This window comes from Solanum dulcamara, chromosome 8 (assembly GCF_947179165.1).
Source record: "Solanum dulcamara chromosome 8, daSolDulc1.2, whole genome shotgun sequence".
Classification (NCBI taxonomy): Eukaryota; Viridiplantae; Streptophyta; class Magnoliopsida; order Solanales; family Solanaceae; genus Solanum; species Solanum dulcamara.
In genome coordinates, this window is record NC_077244.1 from 71,706,575 (window position 1) to 71,729,433 (window position 22,859).

Here is a 22,859-nt window from a genome sequence, read left to right on the forward strand (position 1 = left end):
GCGCCTATTTCTAGGGCTCTGGTGTTTTTTTTTCCCCTTACACCTTGGTTGGACGATTGTTAACCGTTGTATTGTATGGTTAGATAAAATACAATATTTTTTTTGATTGTTATTTAAATGTTATTGTATTGTATCGTTTAAATCTATCGTTAGGTAATGTGTGATCGCATTGTTATTTTAATATTTTCTTCTTATTTTGTCTTTATTTATTAGTTAGTAATTATATTTTATTTTTTACCCTACCTTTTTATAGTAGCTCTACCTCGTGCCCTATTTTTCTTATATTTTATAATTCAAATTATGGATGTGTGACATTATGTAGCGACAGAAAACGATACAATCTATCCAAACACTTTATTCATTAAAATAATATAATAAGATACGATGCAATATAATACATTTGGATGTGGTAATTTATTGCTGTGTATTTTGATTGTATTTTCTTTAATGCTTTGCAACTTTTTCTGATAATTATCTTTGTTACTTTTGTAAATCATATTGTATTTACTTATGGGGGAATTGGTTTTTTAAGCTTCTTATAATTTAGTATTTTTTAGTTTTATGATCTTTTTATAAGAGGTTTCATTTAGAATTATGTGAAAGCCGTTTTCTTCTATTCAATTTGTAGGTGGCCAAGAGTTGTTAATTCCCCATTTTTTTTAGTTTTCCCTATTCAAGCGAACCGTTATTTTGGTTCTAGTTGTCTAATCATGTAAAATCTTAAAATTATATGAGATTTAAATTAAAATATTCAGTCTTAAACCATTAAACAATTTGGATTTGGTTCGGCTTTGTTTTTCCATCGTGTCGGGATTTTAGTTGGATTAGAAATTGGTTATATTATATAGAAGAAAATAAATGAAATAAGGGGCAAATATTCCTACTCCGGTTCGGTTCTCAGACATTCTTCTTTTTTGTTCCGTCTAAAAAGAATGACACATTTTTATATCTAATAATAATTGAATTTTAAAATGTCTATTTTTTTACTTTTAATGAGATGATTTATAGTCATATAAACATTTAATAAGTTATTTTAGATCATAAATTTTAAGAGTCTTTTTTTCTTAAGCTTTGTGCTAAGTCAAACAACATCACATTAATTATTTTTTTCTCATTTTATCCTTAGTAATACTCCCTATTTCTCATATTTATTGAATTTTGGAGGCTTTTTTCATAGTTCAAAATAAGCGAAATATTCAAAGTTCAAGATAATTTTTTGAATTTTTAATCCATTCTTTCCCTTCATTTACATTTTCTAGGTGATAAGTTTTCTAGTTAATTGTCATATGATTTTACTTTGAATTATTTCTATTTTCAAGAATAGCTTGACAATTACTCAAAGGGTAAAAGCGGAAAGTGATGTTCAATTTATGTTCTAAACTTTTTTTATTAATAAGTATGTATTGCCTCACAAATTCAGTTAATATGGAATAGAGTAAGTAATTATTTTTGAAGACTACAAACACTTTAATAAAGTAAATATTTAATGAAGAAAGATTATATCTTAAGATATAAATAAGGATAAACTAATCAACCCCATGTTTTCTTAAGGAATATATAAGAAAAGAACACAACTGATAATTTGAGACACGGAGAATAAAAAGTCTACAATTTATTTCTTTAACTCGAAGGCATTATTTTTTTTTTTACAAAGGTTGTGATTATTTTCACGCGCACTTTATTTGCAAAATTAATTCTAATTAATACAAAAGTTTCATTCCTTTGTTTAGGAAAGTACAAAAAAAAAAAGTAAAACGCATTTTCAGTTCAAATAACTGAGCTATCAAGCCCTTTGGTAGTGGCATTGGGCCAAGGGGGTTCGGAAAAAACCTTCCACGAAAAATTATATTGTTTATATATAGTTAAAATTATTTTTTATGTATATATAGTAAATGTTGAACGTCCTTCCTCTTCTTGTGCGTCTACTTCTCTTTAGTGCAAATCCTGACTCCGTTAGTGTGTCTAACGATGAAACTTCCTCTTTTGCCAAACTCCTTAAATATATTACTCCATTATATATATATATATATATATATATATATATATATATATATATATATATATATATATATATATATATTGTGTGTTTGAGTAAACTTTGCTTTACTAAAACTTGCATGAGCTGTTGACAATCTGATTATTATTTTTTACTGTTTTACCAATAGTTCATTGTTGGTGAAAATTACAGTTACAACATAACCCAACATGCAGTAATAGAAATGTTAATGAATTTGTGTTTGTGCGGCTAATCAAAAGGTTCAAACAAACAAGCCACAACATGTGTAGCTAATGATAGTGAACACTTTTATAAATGGATCTATGCGTGGTAAATCTGAATTAGTCGGGCCATTGAGTTCCAAATATCAAATGGTTAAACGAAAAAAAAAAGGTCAGTATATATGACAGAATAATCTCTATACATTTTGATTTTTGAATCAATCATGTTTAATGTACATCAAGCCAGATACAATTTCATTACTCCATTATGCAAAAACTGTCTGGAATACATTAGACAAAAGTGAATAAAGACATTTGCTTCAGTCTCTTTCTTTATTTTCTTTCACTCAAAACTGCCCATGTTAGGAGTTATTACTAATGCAGAAAACAACTATCTTTGGAATATAATATATAACATAGGATGAATGAAGAAAATGAAGCATATACATTATTTATCGACTACGAAAAAAAACAGAACTGTTTCATGCATCCCAAGCATTCAACGTGAATAAACGCAACACTTCCTCTACAGTATGAGACGGGGTTGACTATTATTGAAGTTAGGGGTTCGACATAAGCCAGTAGTTTTGGCTCACATCTTATATTCGTGTTAATAAATCCACTTAATATGTATTAAAAAACCATCCCAAATCCACTTGTTATCCTATCTTAGAATTCAGAACTCATAAACTTAAAATCTTGGATCTTCCTCTGGTCCTAGAGCTCTGGATTTAGATCATATAAGCCTTGTATTGTATGAACCACAATGTGAGCACTTATGATAGTGCCAGTGGAAGGAAGCAGTTCCTCTCTTTTGACAATCATTGCATAATATAACCTGTATGTAACCTTTTCAGTGTCAAGATGATTGATATCACATTAACCCAATTCAAAAAATATTCATACATGGAAACAAAATACTCCCTCCGCTTCAATTTATTTGTCTGGTTTTGACTTGGCTCGGAGTTTAAGAAAGTAAAGAAAACTTTTGGATCTTGTAGTTTTAAATTAAAGATATGTTAAATGTATCAAAATGTCCTTTAATCTTGTGGTTTTAAACATGTCATGTGGAAAGTCGAAACTAAAGAGTTGCTAAAAAAAAGAAAAAGAGACATTCTTTTTAAAAGGGAATAAAAAGGAAAGTAAGACAAACAAATTGAAATGGAGGGAGTATGATTTAAATGAACCTGAATCTGGCCAGCGTACTCCTCGGGAATTTTCTCCTCGGACAAAAATGCATCTAACACCTCAAAGAGCACCTGAAATTGAGTAACAAATGTGCAGCATAGTCAATACATTTTCTAACCATGAACCAGTTTAATGAGCTTTCGCGCTAAATAGTTTGCTGACCTTCACGTCCCCAATTGTCTTGCTACAGATTGGGCATGTGTAATGCGTAAAAGTGTAGTCCTAACATGTGTATTTAGAGTAAAAGAGAAAGGAAGAAAAGATCAGCAAAATACAATCTGAAAGTTCCTATAGTTTTTGTTAAGTAAAGAACTTTGTAGGAGTTTAATACCTGAAAACATGTTGAGTGCATCAAATGCCCACAAGGAAGTCCCTTAACAGGAGAGGCTGAAGTGAAAATGTCCTCATGGCAGATTGGACAATTATCCTCCAAGCATTTCTCTCGACATGTGTGAATAGAGAGAGACTTTGACATGCAAGCGTTGCAGGTCATGCAATGAAAGTATCCAATGCCTAATCCTTTCCCCAGTCGGCACAAATTGCAGAAAGGGCAGTGATATATCTGTCTGTTCAAAAAATTCTGCCAGAATTAGTGAAGGAAGCACTTTGCTGGAACAGACATTATTCTAGTCTATGAAGTTAGAAATAACTGTCGTTTGTCCTCAATAACAAACAAAAAGAGCTCCTTTCTTTTCTTTTTTTTAATGAAGGGGAAATGGGAGAGGGGATTACAAGGCGGGGAATCAAACCCCCACCAACAAGGTGAAAATTCAGGTAGCCAACCAACTAATTGAGCTACTAAAATTTCCCCAAAAAGAGCTCGTCGTCTGTATGACCGTAGTTCATGCCTCTAGCTTTCTTACTTAAACATTCTAAGAAAGTTCCACTTTTTTTTCTTCCTCATTTCTTATACTCTAACACTACATAAGGGAATTAAAATAGGACTTATTTGAATAAACACTAGAAAGAAATATATCGCCCACGATGGACCTCTGAATCAGTTCTACTGAAGGATGCATTCTGAAACGAGGAGAAAGTTTTGTGGCTAGTAAAGGAACAAAAATATAGTTGATCGCTAGATAAACTAACAGCACCAGCTACATTTCTCCTTTTTCACCAAAAACAGGAATGGAGAGTCTCTCTCTTAATCGTTCAAATAGATATGGTTCTCTTCAGCGTGCTACTTGGTATACTAAGATATTGAATATAAGGATCATTTATTCTACGAAAAGATTTCTCACTTTAAGCCTGTGATGATATGACCCTTGGGGTTAACCCCAAAAGCTAGCTCTTGAGCAGAGATATACAATTATTCGATGAAGGAGCATAATCCCCACAAGATCAATCAGAAGAATGCAACCCGATTTTCTCACCTGTCGTCATCAAACACTTTGCATATTCTGCAATAGTATTTAGCCATGGAGAAATTGTTGCAAGTAAGAGTCAAGCAATTGGGACAGATAGGTTGTATCTTCAAGCATTTCATGCACATCATCTGGGTGATAGATTTTCTGCAAGCATGTCATAACCAGAGTTGGGATATGTTAAGTAGCAGAAAAAAAAGTAAGTCTTGAAGTTACCAATAGGCATGGAGATCAAGTGCATCCCACTCACACCTGTCCAGACAATGATCAGAAATTTCATCATGACACCGTATGCATGGAAAAAGCTCATTACAACATGGAGCAAGTAGCTTGCAGTTCCTCGTGTAATGCCTGCAACCAAAAACTGATTCTGTTTTATCACGAAATGATGGACATTGACCAGTAATTTTCTCCTTATCCTTTGCAGTAGCAAAATCTGAATGAGACTTCTCCTGTGTCAATATCCATTGACTGAAATAAATCAATGTAAAGTCAAGTCAAATAAAAGAGGCAGAAGAAATAAACTGAAATCTAGAGAAAAGAAGAAAAGTAGAGGTACTTTTGCATTTTTCAGTTGTAGTAAAACTGAAAGGCTGTTCACTAATTATGTTCCGATAATCCAGAGGAAAATTGACAAACGCAGATGTAGGTCAAACTAATGTTGTTTAGGTATTATGCATTATACTTCATGCTTATGCAGTTATCTGATACTAGTAATTATGTAACCATATATAGCTGCTTTCCAAGAAAGAAAATGAACAAATTAGAAGTTGAAAATGTATTCGCCTCATTAGCAAGCTCTGCATGAGGTGTGATTTCTTTTCAGAATCCAAAGAGGAGTCGCCTGATACTCTTCTTATTACGTCAACCAGCCTGTCTTGAGTCAGCATTAGATGGTTCTCCTTGTGCTCCTTTTGACTTGACTGCTCATATAATTTTATATCCTGACAAGTTGTCTCTCTCTGATCAGCAATGTCAACCTCAGTAGAATGCTTTGTTATATCTACGGATCGATCAACATTTTTGTTTCCCTTGGCATTCTGGGATTTATCTGCAGTGAAAGATCCAGATTGATCTAAATCATGATCAGCAGACTCTGTCGGTGAAAAGTTCTCCCCTTTTTTGTGGCAGACTCTTGAACTCCTGAAATCATCTCTTGACAAATATGTAGACACAACTTCTAAAGGATCAATAGCCAATGCAAGAGAAACCTTTGATCCCGTTTCTGCATTTACACTCTCATCTCTTTTTATACCTTCCCACCACTCTCCCAGCCACTCGAAAAACTTTGTATTCTTTGTGACTTTGCGCCAGATTGACATTAGGCCATGTTGTTCTTCTGGTGTTAGAGATGCCATCAACCAGGGAATCATTTCTTGTAGATTCTCTGCTTTGGTTCGTCCAAGCATGTCTCCAATAATCTTTTCTTGTTCTGCAACAGAAAAATGTTCTTTGAATAGTGGCCAAAGTTCAACTTCTTCACGGTAGATGTGGTCAGTGAGTGTTTTATGCATATATATGCATGTATCATGTAGATTTAAGCACAACTTTTTGTATTTCAGCTTATCACTGTCAACCAAGTCCACATAACCTTGCAGACTGGTGATCTCATTCAAGATGATAGAAATTTTGTCGAATTGCTCAACCTCCAATTTATGGTCAATGCCATACGAATGACTGACATTTTGAAGTTGTCCCTTAGATTCCAAGGCAGGAAAGGCAGTTTCATCTTCGGACTTACTATGCAGCTGATATAGAAATCGTACGCGATGGAAATGTCTTTCAAACTCAGCAAGAAGTCCCACATCTTCAGCCAACTTAACTGACAGAGAAAGCACATACTGCAAATCTTTTTTCAGGGCTTTGTGGAAGAAATGGAAAAAATCAATTGGTTTTACATCTAGACTGGAATATCTCATACCATCAACAGCAGTTTCAGGAACGCAGCATAAGTTTTTCAGTGAATCCGAGAAAAATATACGAAGATTGATCCCATTAGAATAAGGTGTATCATGCTTCCCAATGTTGTCAAGTGTTGACGGGTGATAAGGTCTAGCAGGGGATAGCATTTCCAAGTGTGAGGAAGAACTTCCAGAGTTCTTACTCCACTTTTCAAACAAATAGCTTCGGCTACTGAACATTTCTTCCAGATCTTTTCTAAACTTCTCAACAGAGATTTTGCCAGAATAACCCATCCGAACCCACTCATATAAAAGAGTAGCAAAGGACTTGTTAACTACAGAAGATCCTAACTTTATATTGTTCAAAATCATTTTGGATTCGTCCTCGGATAAATGAGCAGAGAACCATATAATCATGCACTTGAGCAATCCAAGTGGCAACATATGCAGGCTCATGTACAATAACCAAAGCTGCAATTCATGACCACAGGTCTCTCTAATGAACACAAAAACCTAAAAGAAACCAGAAGAACAAAAGTAAACATAAAGTCTAAAATAAAATTAAGAAAATTTCATTAGTCCTTAAATTCAAAAGGCATGCCATTTGCCTGCTATGTTTGAGCATCATCATGTTGTGGTAAAACTACAGCTAGAAAGGCAGCATACCTCGGTTTCTAGAAACTGCAGCTTTTTGTTCATCCTCCCAACAAATAGTTCCACTTCCTGGCAAAGCATATCTATGAAAACCCCTAATTGTATCTCCTCATGCAGATTATAGTATAGCAATCTCTGCAGCTCTTCAATTTGACTTCTTTCAATAAATTGTTCATGAAAAGTAGAAGGGGCATCCATGTTCAATTGATCTACCAAGGGGTAGTATATTTGATCCAGTGCATTGCTGTATATTAAAGAAACACTCAGAAAAAAAATAATAAACATGAAATTATCTTATGTCTACCGAATCTTGAAACGATAAACCAGTATTTGAATGGTTATTCATCCAGCATTTGTCACTTTTCTGATAAGTCGCAGAGCATTTGACAAAAAGCAGAAGCAATTAAGAAAGTTGGTCGCTTTATCTCATGAAAGATTATCATAGTAGTTGCTTCGGATAAGCTAAAATTACTATGCGAAATCTTCATAGACCCTGAATAAGATCACATTGACTTTTTGTCAAGTACAAGAATTTAGCTGAGAAGTTACTGAATGAGCATGGCCTACTACCTGTAGAATGTGAAAACATCTGCAAAAAACTTCAACTGTGTAATCAGTGACAGCAAGGTTGAAACGCAAAGCGAGCTTCGTAGTTGATATAGTTCCTCCATAATTACTCTTAGATCTCGTTTAATAGCAGCATGCCAGATATGAAAACCATCAATTGGATTCTGTTCTTCTGAAGTTTTCTGCTGCTGTATTTCCTTGCACTGAACCATCAGCGCATCCATTTCAAATATGTACTTCATATTGGCTTTTCCATAATGAAATTTAGCGCCTTTTCCATCTTTTCTGCAGGACTGGGAAGATGCTTCCTTGTTATCATCAAGCCATGAGATGAACACCTTCAAAAAATTTCTAGTTAGATCAAGGACGCAGGACTTTAAATTTAACAATACTGATGGAGAATTACTTTATGTTGAATGAGTTTTTCTACCTCTTGAATAAGTTTTTCTTCAGGTAAGACTATATGTATGAAATTCAGAAAGTACGCCTTTTCATGTGAAGAAAGACTAGCTATTAGCCATGGCATAAAATCCTCCAGTATCATCAGAGGAACACTACATAGGTATTGCCAAACAAGCCTAGCCTGCTCTTTGGAAGAGAACTTCTGCATCATCAATGGAAAAATCTGCATGGAAATTTTATTTGATAGAGATTTCAGGAAAAAGGTACCACAATAAAATACGGAATCTTCTTTTTAGAATTAATAACATCATCTTTGAGCACTCAACTTTTTTCAGTAGATGAAGTCTATCAACAAATTTGGGTTGATCTCAACTTTTTAGCTAAATATATAGCTAATGTACTATACATTGATTCGTAATACAAGTCAATAGCAACAACTATGCGTCAATCCTAAGAAAGTCGAGGTAAGATATATGAATCTCACTGTCCATGTCGCCTTATTTAAGCCCGTCTCAGTGCAATATTATTAAAACTTAGTTTCTATAGTAATATAAGCTCTCTACACATTCCTATAGGCATAATTAAGTGATATAAGTATTTCAAAAAAAATTGAAGTCTGTGCTTTCACCCTTCATTAAGTGATGCTCTAGCTTCAACTGCGATAGCATCAATTTGGTTCAGTACCATATCTTTCCATCGAGAAAAAAGGATTAAAGATAAAATGGAAAGAACAAATAGGTGCCTCTATAGGGAGAAAGGAATCAGATGTCGCATTATAAGTTATCTGTGGTAGGAATTGCCTTTGATTATCAGTTGTTGGTGATAATCCTAAATTTTTTTCGCATGCAGTGCTGTACTCTAATTTTTTGCACACTTCATCAATAAAATTAGAAAGATATCACATCACTTGCGCATCTCTCCTTCTCCACGTTTGCAATAGAGAAATTAGAACTCATTTTATCCAAATAAGCGATAGGGCATTTCGGAACTAATAGAGGCCTACGAGCGAGATATTCATTACTGTTCAGATGAAAAATAGATAATGAAGATTTGGCGATTACCTGCTCCTCTTCTTTCAGCATATGCTGAGAAATGGTTGTCTGGATGGTACCTATGCTACATGTAAGTTCATTAAACAACACGGAGACCTCCTCTTTCTCCTTTTGTAAGCGATCCAAGCAATCGAAGATGGAACTGAACAGAACATCTATACTATTGTGTTCAAGTGAATATGTGAAGACCACATTCTTCACTTGTGCATCTAGTGCTTGAAAAAGGACCTGTCAATGTTAATATTCAGATTGATAACAAAATCTGCAACAGGTAATATCTTAACAAATGCCAGTACTTTATCAGAACTTTCAGTGAGCTGAGTATACAACAACAACAACATACCCAGTGTAATCCCACTAGGGAGTACGCTACCTTACCTCTGCCTTATGAAGGTAGGACGCTGTTTTTTCGATAGACTTTCAACTCAAGCAAGGCATATAAAAAAAATCAAGTTTGCAAAGCAAACGTAGTCAAGAAGCCATGTTGAAAACAATGAAGAAAACAATAGTAGCAGCGAAAAAATAATATGATAAGCAATGAAAACAAGTAGTATAAAATCGAAGAATAAGATAGTAGGAGAGTAATAATAATACTACTGAAAAGGGAAACTAGACAATGCTCGACCTACCAACCTTCTACCCAAATTCTCGACCTCCATATCTTCGTATCTAGGGTCAGGACCTCGGTGATCTGCAGGAGAAACATTTCTTGGTGCAACTATCCCCAATATCTTTCTTTTTGGTCATAATACCAATATTTTAGGTGCAACTTGTTTGTTGCTTTTTGTCAAACACAACTAACTTAAGCTAGAAAGTCACAATATGATACAAAAAAAATATAGAGTGAACATCAGTACGTATATCATGAGTCAATCCAACGTGATATCAGAGCAACAGAGCAAGGACGTGTTTTCCCCCTTTTCAATGAAAAATATGGTTTTTGGTGTAAGTAGGATCTAGAGGTAGGATGTAGGCAAACCATACCCTATCTTTTGTGGGATAGAGAAACTGTTTTCGATTGTTCCTCCACTCAAAAAGTGCAATCAAAATAGGATATAAAGGAAAATAATGACAGCAAAATAGAAAAACAAACAAAGCAATTAAGTAACAAGAAGTAAGAAAAATGAAGAAATAACTTATTTTCACCCTATAATTGGTTGTCTTATTTTTCAGTTAACTAATATTACTCTTCTTATGAATGACTACGTGTAGTAATCATTTAGTATATGATCATTATTTAACAATGTTAAAATCAAATGCATAAGAATCAAACACGATAAAATAAGTTCTAAACAAAAAAAAAAATGTTGTGATCTCTGCACATCAATATTTACCTCATCTTCAGCAGCACAGTGATACTTATAAACAAGCTTCAAAAAGTGTAATCGCCTGCAAAGTTGATCAACTACTTCACCACCACAATCCAATGCTTCAAGTGCTACACGACGAATTTGAGCAAGCTCAATTTCAACAGCTTTATGAGAAAGAACAAAAAACAGAATTGGCGATTCAACTAATAGTTTCACAAAATCATCAACAATAGCAGCAGCAGAAGAAGAAGAAGATGACAAGGCCAGTGTGTCGTCATCATCTTTCTTACCACCCATTTACTACCACCTGTCATGAATGACAAGTGAGACCAAATTGGTAGTAGTAATTTCATCATTTGAAAATGATTCAATAATAGATTAATTGGTGTCTTTCTTTTTGGCTCTTTGCTTTCTTCTTTTTCTTGCAAAGAGGCCTATTTCGTGCCTCTTCAAACTTCAAATATTTATTTGTTTATTTGTCATGCCTTGTTTATTTGTTACGTATATATGTTTGTTAATAAAAAAATTGATGTTGTTGAAATTTTTTATATTGTTATTTTGTAATTATAGTATTTGATATGCATTTTAAATTTATTTGGTATTCAGTATGTTTAAAAAAAATGTTGAAATACCGAATACTGTATTAAAATCTGTAATTATATATATAATTCATATATATTATTATAATACTAATAAATTGTCGAAATCGAACTTAAAATTGCTGAATCATATCAAATTAATTTTAGGAAAAATTATACAAAATAGACCTAATTGTGAAACTATTTACCTAAATTGGACTCAATCCAAACTATTTATCCTTAATAGACTCATGACCCAAACTATTTACGCTTTTACCATACTTTCTCCTTTTAATTTCGCAAATGACATCATGCTGACGTCAGCATCACTACTATGAAATAATCCTATGTGATACTCCATAGGTAAATGATACTATATCGGTATCATATAGGATTGAATTTAATTCTCTATGATATTCCGTCGATATATTGATACCTTATCGATATCATATATGATTGAGCTCTTTTTTTAATAAATAAAAATAAAACAATTAAGAGAAAAATTATTAAAATCACAATCTTATTTATTAAATTCTAAATTAGTGGAAAATATATTTTTTGTGATACTCCGTCGGTATTTGATACCATGTCGGTATTATATAGGATTACACTTAATCTTTTGTGATACTCCGTCAGTATATTGATACTCTATCGATATCATATAGGATGGGCACTGTTTTCAGCATAACGTCAGCACACGAATTTTAAAATAAATTTATGTCATTTTAAAATAAAAAGGGGTATGAAAGTAATGGGGCATTTAAGAGTAAATATTTTCTCTTTTTGGGATATAAATGTTATTTTTCCTTAATTTTATATGATAATGATACCATATTTTTAAACATTAAAATTACCAAACTAAAGTTTTAAAAATTGTACCATGGCCACCCTACTTATTCGTGCCCTCATGAGCAAAAATAATAAAATATCAAATTAAGTTAAAGAAGCTTTGTTCGGAGTTGTGAGAAAGTAATGCAAGAATGGTTAGCAGTGTTTTATTTGTTAAGGGATTTTATAAAATATAACTAAATGACATATTTCATATCAAAATATATTTATACACAAAATAATGCAAAATCTATCTAACATGAAGCTTTTAACATAAATATCAAAAAGTTTTATAAATAAATTTTATCAATTCAATCTAAATGTGAAAATTTTACTACCATGTTAAATATAATGTAAATTTATTTTCAAAACAAAATATAAAATATGTATTTATATTTTAGAATGTATTTGGTATAAAAATACATGTATCTATAATTTTTGATATACGTATTTGATTTAAAATCTGAAGGAGTGGTGTATGTAATTATTTTAAATTATAAAATGAATTTGTATTTTATGGTAAGAATGTTTGTGTAATTAGGTAGTTTTCCTTTAACGTAGGGGTGTGTATCTGTCGGTTCGATTCGATTTTATGTATTATCGGTTTGGTTTATTGATTTTCAATTTTTAAATATGCTAAATCAATAACCAAACAAATAAGATATTTCTTATCGGTTTTCGTTTTATAGGTTATTGGTCCTTAACGGTTCGTTTTTTAGTTTAACCAATAAAAAAATACTCATAAAAAATATATATGATTTCTCAAATGATTTGGCGTGATAGAACAACAATATAGCTTTATATTATGCTCATAAAATAGAAACAATAGTAACTAACATGAAAAAAAGCATGCAAGTGTAACACGAACTAAAGAACTAAGACAATGATGTGAATTAAAAGCTAAAGGGTAAAAAAATAGTAACCCATAATGTACTGATATTAATATTTAATATTTATGTAGGGATAATGTAGTAAATTACTGTAGTTTTAATGGGTTATCGGTTTACCCAATAACTCAATATTAAAAACTAATATCGAACAGATAACCCGATAATTATTTTTATGAAACTATTAAAAATTTGTTAACCCAATAACTCAATAATAATAAATCAATAACATTTTTTTTTATTCGATTTATCGGTCGGTTTTAGAGGAAAGTTGTCCACCCCAACAGAAACCCGGTCCAGATATTTCTCATTTTTCTAAAGCCCAATGGATTGGGTCGGTCCAAACCCGATTTCGACCCATCTGATCTTCCCCAAAATTAAAGCAAACAGAAATATTGCGAATAAGAAAGTTTTGCTGCTGCCATCTCCAAAACCTCGTTCCTGCTCCAGAAATCTCCGTTCTCTCCATCAGTTGATCCTGCTATAATCGGGAAGTGAAGAGTGAGGTTACTGAATCAAAGGAGAAAAGAGCAGAGGAAAGAAAGAAGCAGCCACCGAAAAGATGAAGACAACCAAAGGAGGCAAAGTCATGAACCCTACCGATGCTTATCGCAAGGAGATTCGCAAGCGTGAATTGAAAAGGGTAAATTTTTCTAAATGCACTTCTTATAAAATTATCAATCAATCAGCTTCAGTTACACTTCAATTAAACTAGTTGGAGTTTGCTAAAATTTTCTATATCCATTTCGCTTCAGTATTAAAATAGTTGGACCTATTGCGATTTGGCAAATGAATCCGGGTTTTCGAACTTCATAATTATGGCAAAATCCCGTCGCGTCCCTCTTTTTTTGTGTGTTATGGTTAATTGCAAGTCCGTACTACAAAGTGTTAATGTGGGCTCTTCCAACTTACTTAATATTATGACAGTTTTCGCTCGGTGCTTGTAATGTCTAGCACACAGCCTTCGAGGATGACAGATGTGTAGCATGGTGGTTTGTTATGGGTCCATTGCAAAAGTCCCACATAGCCATAGGTACTACAAAGTGCTAATGTGTGGTTTTTAAAACCTTGGGCTCTCCCACCTCAATAGCTAGCTTTTGGGTGTGGTTCTCCCTGGGTTGTAACATAGTGTCCGGGCCATCTTGAGCATAAAAATTAGGTAGCTTTGTCCACCAATATTTTGACAATTGTGAATAAATAATTTACGTAGCATTTTTTTTGGTCATCTGCTGGGATTAAGTGGCATTGTGCTCCTTATAGTTTTATCTGTTCTTTTACTGCGGATTTACGTCCTTTCATGCTTTCTGGGAGGTTTATGGAATTGATGCACTCAACTTACTTTTAAGTTTCTCACTCAACTGGCTTTCTATTACGAAATGAAGGAAAATCCAGAGATGAGATGATTTAATTAGTTTTAACGGAAAGTCTGTTTATTTTAAATTTGGTTTTAATAGCTGTTAATAATGCTTGATGCTTTGTTTTTTTTTAATGCTTCCACAGAACAAGAAAGAAAGGAAGAAGGTTAGAGAAGTGGGCATCTTAAAGAAGGACCCGGAGCAACTAAAAGATCAGATTGATAAATTAGAAGTGATGAGTAAGTTGCTGCACATTTTACAATTTGTAGTATACCACTTGTTTATCTATCTAGGTGAGTTGGGTGTTGGACATTTTACGAGATTGATAAAGATTTCGAAAGAGAGGAAGGACCATCACATGATATTCAGTGACATAGAGAAAACATAGATCCAATGCTAATAAAAGTCATTTGATGGATGTTTAAGAAGAAAGGAGTTCATATTAAATGTATAAATCAAGTGATCATATGTATAAAAGTAGTTGTGTGAGAATAGTGAGAGGATATATACCAGGAGTTTCCCTTAATCAGAGTTTACATCAAGGATTTTCCATGAGCCTCAAACTTGTTTACCCTAATTATAGAAGTCCACTTGTTATACTCACAGTAACAACCCATCAACGACCTTCCCAATACCAGTAAAGTTTATCTCCTTCATCTTCAAAAAATACCAATTTCACTTTAACCTCATCTTTGCTGTCATCGACCACCAAGGCACCAAACCAACACCACCTTTGTACCACCAGTGGCAAATCTCCTCCACCTAAATTTCCCAACCTTCAAATCACCTCTTTGTAACTAAGAGAAACCCAATCGGTCCTTCACCTCCAAAAAATCCACCAGTTTACCTATAAGAAACCATCACCGAAACCTCCTCTTCTCCACTACCCTTTTATTAATTCTTTTCATCCTCTCCAATCACCTCACCCATCAACAACCCAACAACAAAAAAAGGAATGGTCTAAGGAAGACCAGTCAATTAAAGGGAAGGAAGAAAAAGATAGAAGCTGGGATGGGGACGGGAGTAATGGGGGAGAGAAAGAACAAAAAGAAGGGTAGGAAGTAGGTATTCAGGACTTCAGATCCCTGACTTAGACAAGTCTCGTACTTAAGGGGAGAAGAGTAGTGGGGTGAGTCCATTATGCCTCGACCACCCTCGAGTTTCCTCACACCAATAGCTCTTGGAGATTTCTTCACTATAAAAAAATTATACATCAAATTGCAATTAAAATTATTGTTGTAGCAACAATTGTATGATAGTGACAGTTCTTAATGCAAAACTTACTTGAATCATATCAAAATAAAATTTTACATAGGCCAACTAAAATCAGAGGTCATTTGAGATGGTTTGGCCATGTTATACTCTGATCTTCATATGCACCTGTTCTAGATGCGACGATTTGACTACTGAAGGTGATTAAGAGGGATGAGGTAGATCTAAAATTGAACTGGAAAAAATCACAAAAAGATGTTCGATCTTTCGAAATCAATGCGAACTTATATGATTCATATAGAGAATACCAACTACAACTAATTGGGATTAAGACTTACTTGTTTTGTGCATTCACATTAGGTCCCGTGCTTATTAAAAGTCCTTGATTTTTAGTAGAGACTTCATGTCGAATAGTGTATGATTTTGAAACTCTAGTTTTAGATAATTCTTAATTTGTTTTTCAGGTTGATTTTGCTAGTATTTGAATGAAATGAACTCGAATTGAGTGGGATGAGTACAGGGAATTCGTCTCGCTGAGTCTAATGTATTAGGATTGATATTGATTGATGGAATTGTGGTGCATATATCTGAGCTCTAATGTTTCATAAAGTCCTAGGTTATACAGAATGACTTACCAGCAACAAGTAGTACTCTTATTTAATGTTACTTCAATTGCAGAGCTTCTATCTAATACTCCTAGGTTGACAACCTTTTTGATAAATGGTAATTGTTGCTATACGTGAAATTTTAAAGTTTTCTTGCCCAGCTCATCTCACCAAGAAAGAAGTGTGGAGTTTTGGTAGCTCTTATGAAGAGTTTAAGGGCATGCATCATGCTCATGGTATAAAATAGAATTAGTTGTAGGTTATCAAAAAGCTCTCATGCTCGGGGAATAAAAAGACATTAGAATTAGTTATAGGGCCGGCTATCAAGAAAAAAAAGGATAAGTACTTAGAGCTTGTATTTTCATTGAACTTTTTGTGTTTGTCTTATCCTTATTTTAATATGAAGATATCAACATATGCAGAGGCTGAGGGTGCACTGGATAAAGCAAGGAAACATAAAAAAAGACAACTTGAGGATACACTTAATCTTGTTCTCAAGAAAAGAAAGGTAATGTTTCCTATGTAAAAATTTCAGGTACATCTATGCAATATTTAAGGTATCTTCATGATTAGCAAGTACTTCCATTTAAGTTATTTGAGACCTAATGTAACCCAAAAGAGAAAACATAGAGTTCATTTCTAGTTTCTTACAACTGGGTTGGTCATGTCTAAATCTTTTTCTTTCATAAGTAGCTGGATTCATTATTGATCTAAATATAATAGGTGCAACTCATTTCTGCATGGCAAGGTTCTAATTTTCTGACATAAAATGTAAATGTTGGAATACTACTCGGGCGAATTTTCAGGTCGATTTGGAGAGAGAATAAGAGATCATTAGATGATAAAGAGGCTGTAACTAGCTAAGATGCATTAGATCATATTCTTCTACAAGTCTCAAAATTTGCAGGGGCTGAAGATGTGTGGCAATTTATTAGACTGATGCTGTATTCTCCATCACCACCATTTTGACAGTGTTGGTTTTTCCTTATCTTCTCCCTTTATTATGTACAGGTTAATGATAAAATTCAGTTTAGCTGCTTTTAAAAAACAAAAACAAAAATATGTACAATAATAATTGAGATCTGGAGTAGGCTTAGACATCAAATGTGCCATTTGAAAGCAGGGACGGAGCCACCTTGAGTTAGGGGGGTCATCTGAACCCCCTTCGACGGAAAATTATACTATTTATATATGGTTAAAATAATTTTTTATGTATATATATTAGATGTTGAACCCCCTTAATGAAAATTCTGCCTCCACCAAGGAGTATACCGGTGATTTCAGTACTACTTGTCTTTCCTACTAAAGCTACTTGATAAAGTTAGCAAAGTCTCATGGAGTCAACAAGTGTTCTGGATTCTTCTGGAAACTCCTTATTTTACCCCCCCCCCCCCCCAAATTGACAACATGAGTTGAAAGCTAAGATTTCTGAAAATTACTGTTTGTTCCCTGTGTGTCGAAGATTAACCAGACTCTGCCTCTCACTGAATGTCTTGTTTTAACCAATGAATGCAAGAGTTGATCACATCATCTTAAATATTTAAAGGAGGAATCTGTCATTCACTACTTGCTCTTCGAATCTCTTCACTTTCTAGAGCAAGTTTTTAGAAGTGTAAGCAGGTCTCTTTTTATTTCAATTCTCCAAATATATCCCAATGTTACAGTATACTAACTAGTAAAATTTACAATTCAAGAATGTAGATACAGTCTTGGTCATTCTAATGTAGAAAGGACTTCTAACTTGTGACGAAAAAGTGTAATTATTTTCACTAGGCTTGAGTCTTCGAATAATTGGTAACAGAAGATACATCATGGTAAAGTTACTGTTTCAAAAAAAAATACATCATGGTAGGCCTGCTGCAAGTTTGGTGATGATATCTGTCATAGTTTAGCTGGTAGACTTCAGAGTTTACTTGGCCTGTACAGGAAGTTAACTGTACTCTCAAGTGAAATTTATTTTGCTTGGCTATATTTGTTTCTCATGTTGTGATGTTAATGTTTTCTTTATCGTGGTTGCGATTGATGAACTCAGCTAGTGAAATTCTATCAGCTTCTTCTCCTTTTGATTTTATATTTGATTGGGATGTTTTGTTGCTCACTGTCATTGCTTTTTGTTAGGAATACGAAGTGAAGATGAAAGAAAAAGGTGAAGAGCCAGTAATGTTTAGGTAACAGAAGGCCTCTTGTTTATCATTAATGCTGTGAGAAATGGCCCTTTCTCCTTGATACTTCATTACATGTTCTTTTTCCTACTTTCTCTGCAGTCACTTGGGGCCCCCTCGAAGGCGGACCGCTGCAGAAGAGGAAGAAAGGATCAAAGACCCTAAACCTGAAGTAAGATCTTACTTCACTCTTTTTTTTTTGGAAGTTTGCTTTTGCTGATCCATGAATAACATGGCATATGTTGATGCAGGACTCCGTTTATTATCACCCTACACTGAATCCTACTGGAGCTCCTCCTCCTGGAAAACCTCCCATGTTTAAGTCATCAATAGGTATCTATAGTTGTTTATCTCATCTAAATATCATATTGTTCTCTCTCTCTCTCTCCCCAGCTCTGATAGTTCCTGCTTCAAACTGCAGGACCTAGAATACCATCATCAGCTGCATCGTCTAGCGGTGCTGCATCATCATCAAAGTCAGATACAGAAGATGGCACTTTATCAGCTCTTCCGCCACCGCCACCGCCACCTCCATTACCCCCAACTGGTGATGCAGATTCTGTAGATGGGTCTGCGATTCCTGCATCTTTACCTTTACCTCCTCCACCGCCCATGCCCCCAAAGCCTGCATTGACAGACATGGGTGCTTCATTGCCATTACCTCCTTTGCCCCCACCACCTCCTGGCCCACCACCAAGGGAACAGATCTCTGGTCATCTTCCACTTCCTCCACCTCCTCCCCGGCCTCTTCTTCAATCTGCTCAACCTCCTCGTTCTGGCATAGGTGGAAATGGAAGGGATAAAAATCTTTCTGAACTGGATGAGATGTCCGCAACAGAGCAAAATCAGGTATACTTCTTATTAATAAGATATTTTTCTGGGACATTTGGAGAAGTGATTTATTTGTGGTTTCTAATCCTTGGCCCTAAAGTTATTCACGATCTTGTTAACTTCTCAGGCCTCATCCATGCTTCCCTCACCACCTCCTCCACCAGGGTTTCCATTGAAGTCAGATGGCATGCCTGCTGACTCTGATGCTAAAGTTTTGGAAACAAAAGATCATCTTAAATTACCTCCACCACCTTCAAGACAACAGCCTTCAGGTCCCGGACCTGCCATGGTCCCAACTTTTCAGCCTGATGTATTACCCCCTGGAATATCTCGGTTCCCTCCACCTCCGCCTCCAGCTGATATGCGGCCACCACCTGGAATTGCCATCCAGCCTGCTCCTCCTGGAATGATGGTCCCTCTCTTGCCAAGACCACCTTTTGGACCTCCACTAATGATGAGACCACCGCTTCCACCTGGTCCCCCTCCTTTTCAACAGGATAGTGCAAGACTGCTTGCTCCTCAAAAGCCATCATATGTCAAATCAGCTGCTTCAACAGTTGTTAAGAGGCCTCTAGCTCAGCATACACCAGAACTTACATCAATGGTGAGTGATCTTCCTTTATGTTGACCACCTAAATGTTATCCTCCTGCATTTATGTACATCAACTGTTAAGTGTTCTTTAGCGTCATTTCAATGCAAACCTAATATATTAGATTGGAGTGTTATCCCCATCCAAATGGATGAAATCAAGGGGCTTATGGGCAAGTTTAAATCCTTGTCCAAACTTTGCTAGGAGGATTAAGCACTGTATAGCATGCTAGTTATTACTTTAATCGTTTGGCCTAATATTTTCTAGAAGTTTGTACCAAAACACCCTTGGTCAAGTTTAAATTTTGTAGGTGTAATTTTTTTTTAAAAGTGCAATTTTTTGTCATCCAACAACGCCTTGAAGATATTATTTTTTTCACCATCAAAAGTCAACAAAAACATCAGAAAATAGAAAAAGATAAATCAAAAGATGGAACTATGAAGTAGAAAGTAATACAATTAAAAAAAAAAGAATTGTACCACCACAGTACAAAAAGTGACAAAGGAGAACACGAAAAGAATACAGCCAAAAAATGAAAACCAAAGTGAATTGGATGGAGGTTGTCTGTTGTCATCAGGAGGCTAAGGAGGACATATCAGGGTTCGGGGTGAGGATGCATCCACTTTATTCATTTAAAATCAAAAAGTTGTTGAAGAAACTACAGAAGCTTTGAAGGAAAGGCTGAGAGTCTGAAACTGTATATAATCTGAGTAGAGGTGTTTGCATCAATTAGCTATGTGGTATAACCTCACGAATGCATGCAGAGTAGTAGATAGTATTTGCTAGACCTCTTAGTTGCAACTCTTCAGGAATAGACAGGATATATCTCTATACACTTCTTTTACCTTCCTAGCGTTATCTTAGTGCCGGTGTTTGGTTGATGAATAAAACTTTTTGCAGGTTATGCACTTTTTAGGAAAAATTACCAAATTACACACCTTATATTCCTATATTTTCAATTATTCCCTGCCATTTATAAAAATTTCAAAAATCCCTCTTTTGATACATCGCGATTTGATACATAAGTCCTTTTCATGATACATCGCTAGTTGATACAAACCAAACACACAATGTATCAGTAAAACATAAGTTTTACTGCTATTTTTGTTGTGTTCATGATATATATTAGGTGTTATAAGCTAATTCATTAGTTTTATTGATATTACAATGTTTGGTTTGTATCAACTAGCGATGTATCATGAAAAAGACTTATGTATCAAATCGCAATGTATCAGCGTCATTCATATGTATCAGAAATCTGGAAAAAAAAAGGGAATTCGGGTAATTACCAAAAAAGTCGGGATAAATTGTAATTGGATTTTTTCACTATGGGATTTAAGTAATCATCCCATTGATAATCTACTGTGGGCCTAAAATGATTATTTTCTTGTTGAACCTTTTACCTTATTTTTCTATCCAAAACAATAAAGTAGTGACTAGTGATGAGAATTTTTATGAAAACATATAAACCACTTTTATACTGGGATATGGACTTGTTCACATTTGATTCAACACATCACTTGTTGCTTTCCTGTAGGTTCCTGCGTCTGTGCGTGTGAGGAGAGAATCTGCGCTCCCAAAACCCAAGCCAAAGTCATCTACTGCGATTACAATCAACCAGCCTGCAGTAACCCCACCTGTTGTTAAGCATGAATCTGCAAGCGCACCTGCACCAAAACCTCAAAGCATTGATGACTCATATACGGCATTCTTGGAGGACATGAAAGCTCTTGGTGCCCTCGGCGAATGATGTAACATCAAATAGGAGAAAGGAAGAGGAGGATGGCACACGAAGGAAACAAGTATCTGTGGACAGTCTGATGAGTCTTATATCTCCATGGCCCATGTTTCGTGCTACTTGAGTGTCCATATCTTTATGGTGCTTTGATGTATCGATCATCTCATTCTTTCTTCGTGTGTATGATCTTTGGTTCATCTGTATTCTGATTTTATCTTCCTCAACATTTTTTCGCCTCTAATGGGCAGTTGATATGCATTAGTCAAAGAGGAAGTAGGACAAACATATTCTAAGATGGATTCCTGCAAGGAATTTTCTTTTGGCTCTGCTTCCATTGTTTTTTTTCTTCCCATCATATAACTAATAGATGTTGATTGTGAAGGAAAACACACTTTTTTAATAATCAACATCCGCAGAGAGGAGGAATCTTCGTAACTCTGTTGGTTATTTGAACTTTTATTTTGTTGGTGAGGATTCGATTCCTCATAATCCTCTACTGTGAAAAAAACATTTGTTCAGTATGTACTAATGCAAATGAAATGAGGTTAAATCCGTTCCCTAACATGAAATACTATATTACTGTAGTATGGTTCGGTGGATCTGTGCTACAATGTCAACCGATTTTTTATGGCAATTATATTAACTTACAATAACCATGGTTTTCTGACCTTGGTGGTCAAATTAATTTGTACAAGTACCAAATAAATAAATTTAAAGAAAAAAACGAATCTGAACAAAAATCAATATATTCCTTTTTGACTTTCTTGTTTCTGTCAGATTACTAGTTTGACTTTGACATGGCCTCAGTGTAGAAATGAAATTAATTTGGAGAAGAATGTTTACTTCAGCTCTTACGTCAATTCAACTCCAAGATCAAATATGTGTCATTTTCGGATTAGATATTTTATCCATTTTTGTTTTAACCTATTTTTGACCTGCCTATATTTGATAGCCCTTTGGCACCCCTAATTGTGTTATATTCCCTAGACTTTTTATTGTTTATTTTTTTATATTTTGATTTTCCTTAATAAAAATACTTATTCTGTATCATGGTCAATTACCCTCATGATTATATATAGTTATGAACTAGACCTTATAGCCAATTTTATGCAATCAGTGGGGGACAAGAAACAAACCAAGATCCATCCAGCCTGTCTTTTGTTGAACAAATTCAGTGTTTTCAGATCTACCATCCAATATATTATTCTAGTCGCAAAATCCATCCAATATTTTATTCTACTAGTATTATAACAAAGGCTTTATCATGTAAAGTCAACTGCTTGGAGATGGGACTTCCCATTTCTATGTACACATATTGTCAAATGACCCTTGTGATTAAAAGAAAATGACAGATTGATATGGAAGAGAAATAAGTATTTTAATATACTAGTGGTATTTTTAAATTTGCAAATGGATTG

At 34.4% G+C, this 22,859-nt stretch overlaps 2 protein-coding genes across 4 annotated transcripts; one reads left to right on the forward strand and one right to left on the reverse strand.

Annotated features, from left to right (window-relative positions):
* Positions 1-2,641: 2,641 nt before the first annotated feature.
* On the reverse strand, positions 2,642-11,089 carry LOC129901520 (zinc finger protein BRUTUS-like At1g74770). Of its 3 annotated transcripts, XM_055976723.1 has the most exons (12): positions 10,680-11,087; positions 9,355-9,573; positions 8,322-8,516; positions 7,895-8,229; positions 7,337-7,568; positions 5,556-7,183; positions 5,022-5,240; positions 4,779-4,916; positions 3,737-3,971; positions 3,568-3,627; positions 3,405-3,476; positions 2,642-3,055 (listed from the first exon to the last, which is right to left on the reverse strand). In XM_055976723.1, exons 1-12 carry the CDS (start codon positions 10,950-10,952, stop codon positions 2,954-2,956), a joined length of 3,708 nt encoding a protein of 1,235 aa, XP_055832698.1. In that variant the 5' UTR covers positions 10,953-11,087; the 3' UTR covers positions 2,642-2,953. The 3 variants fall into 3 exon arrangements, with proteins under 3 accessions (XP_055832698.1, XP_055832699.1, XP_055832700.1); XM_055976724.1 differs by lacking the exons at positions 2,642-3,055; positions 3,405-3,476; positions 3,568-3,627; positions 3,737-3,971 and having other exon boundaries at positions 4,821-4,900; positions 4,986-5,240; positions 10,680-11,089; XM_055976725.1 differs by lacking the exons at positions 2,642-3,055; positions 3,405-3,476; positions 3,568-3,627; positions 3,737-3,971 and having other exon boundaries at positions 4,848-4,916; positions 5,020-5,240; positions 10,680-11,088.
* A 2,250-nt stretch (positions 11,090-13,339) lies between these two features.
* Positions 13,340-21,769, forward strand: LOC129899125 (protein EARLY FLOWERING 5). Its single transcript, XM_055973947.1, has 9 exons — positions 13,340-13,591; positions 14,449-14,542; positions 16,543-16,628; positions 18,239-18,288; positions 18,385-18,454; positions 18,534-18,615; positions 18,704-19,131; positions 19,241-19,717; positions 21,241-21,769. The coding sequence occupies exons 1-9, from the start codon at positions 13,511-13,513 to the stop codon at positions 21,451-21,453; spliced, it is 1,581 nt and encodes a 526-aa protein (XP_055829922.1). The 5' UTR covers positions 13,340-13,510; the 3' UTR covers positions 21,454-21,769.
* Positions 21,770-22,859: the final 1,090 nt, after the last annotated feature.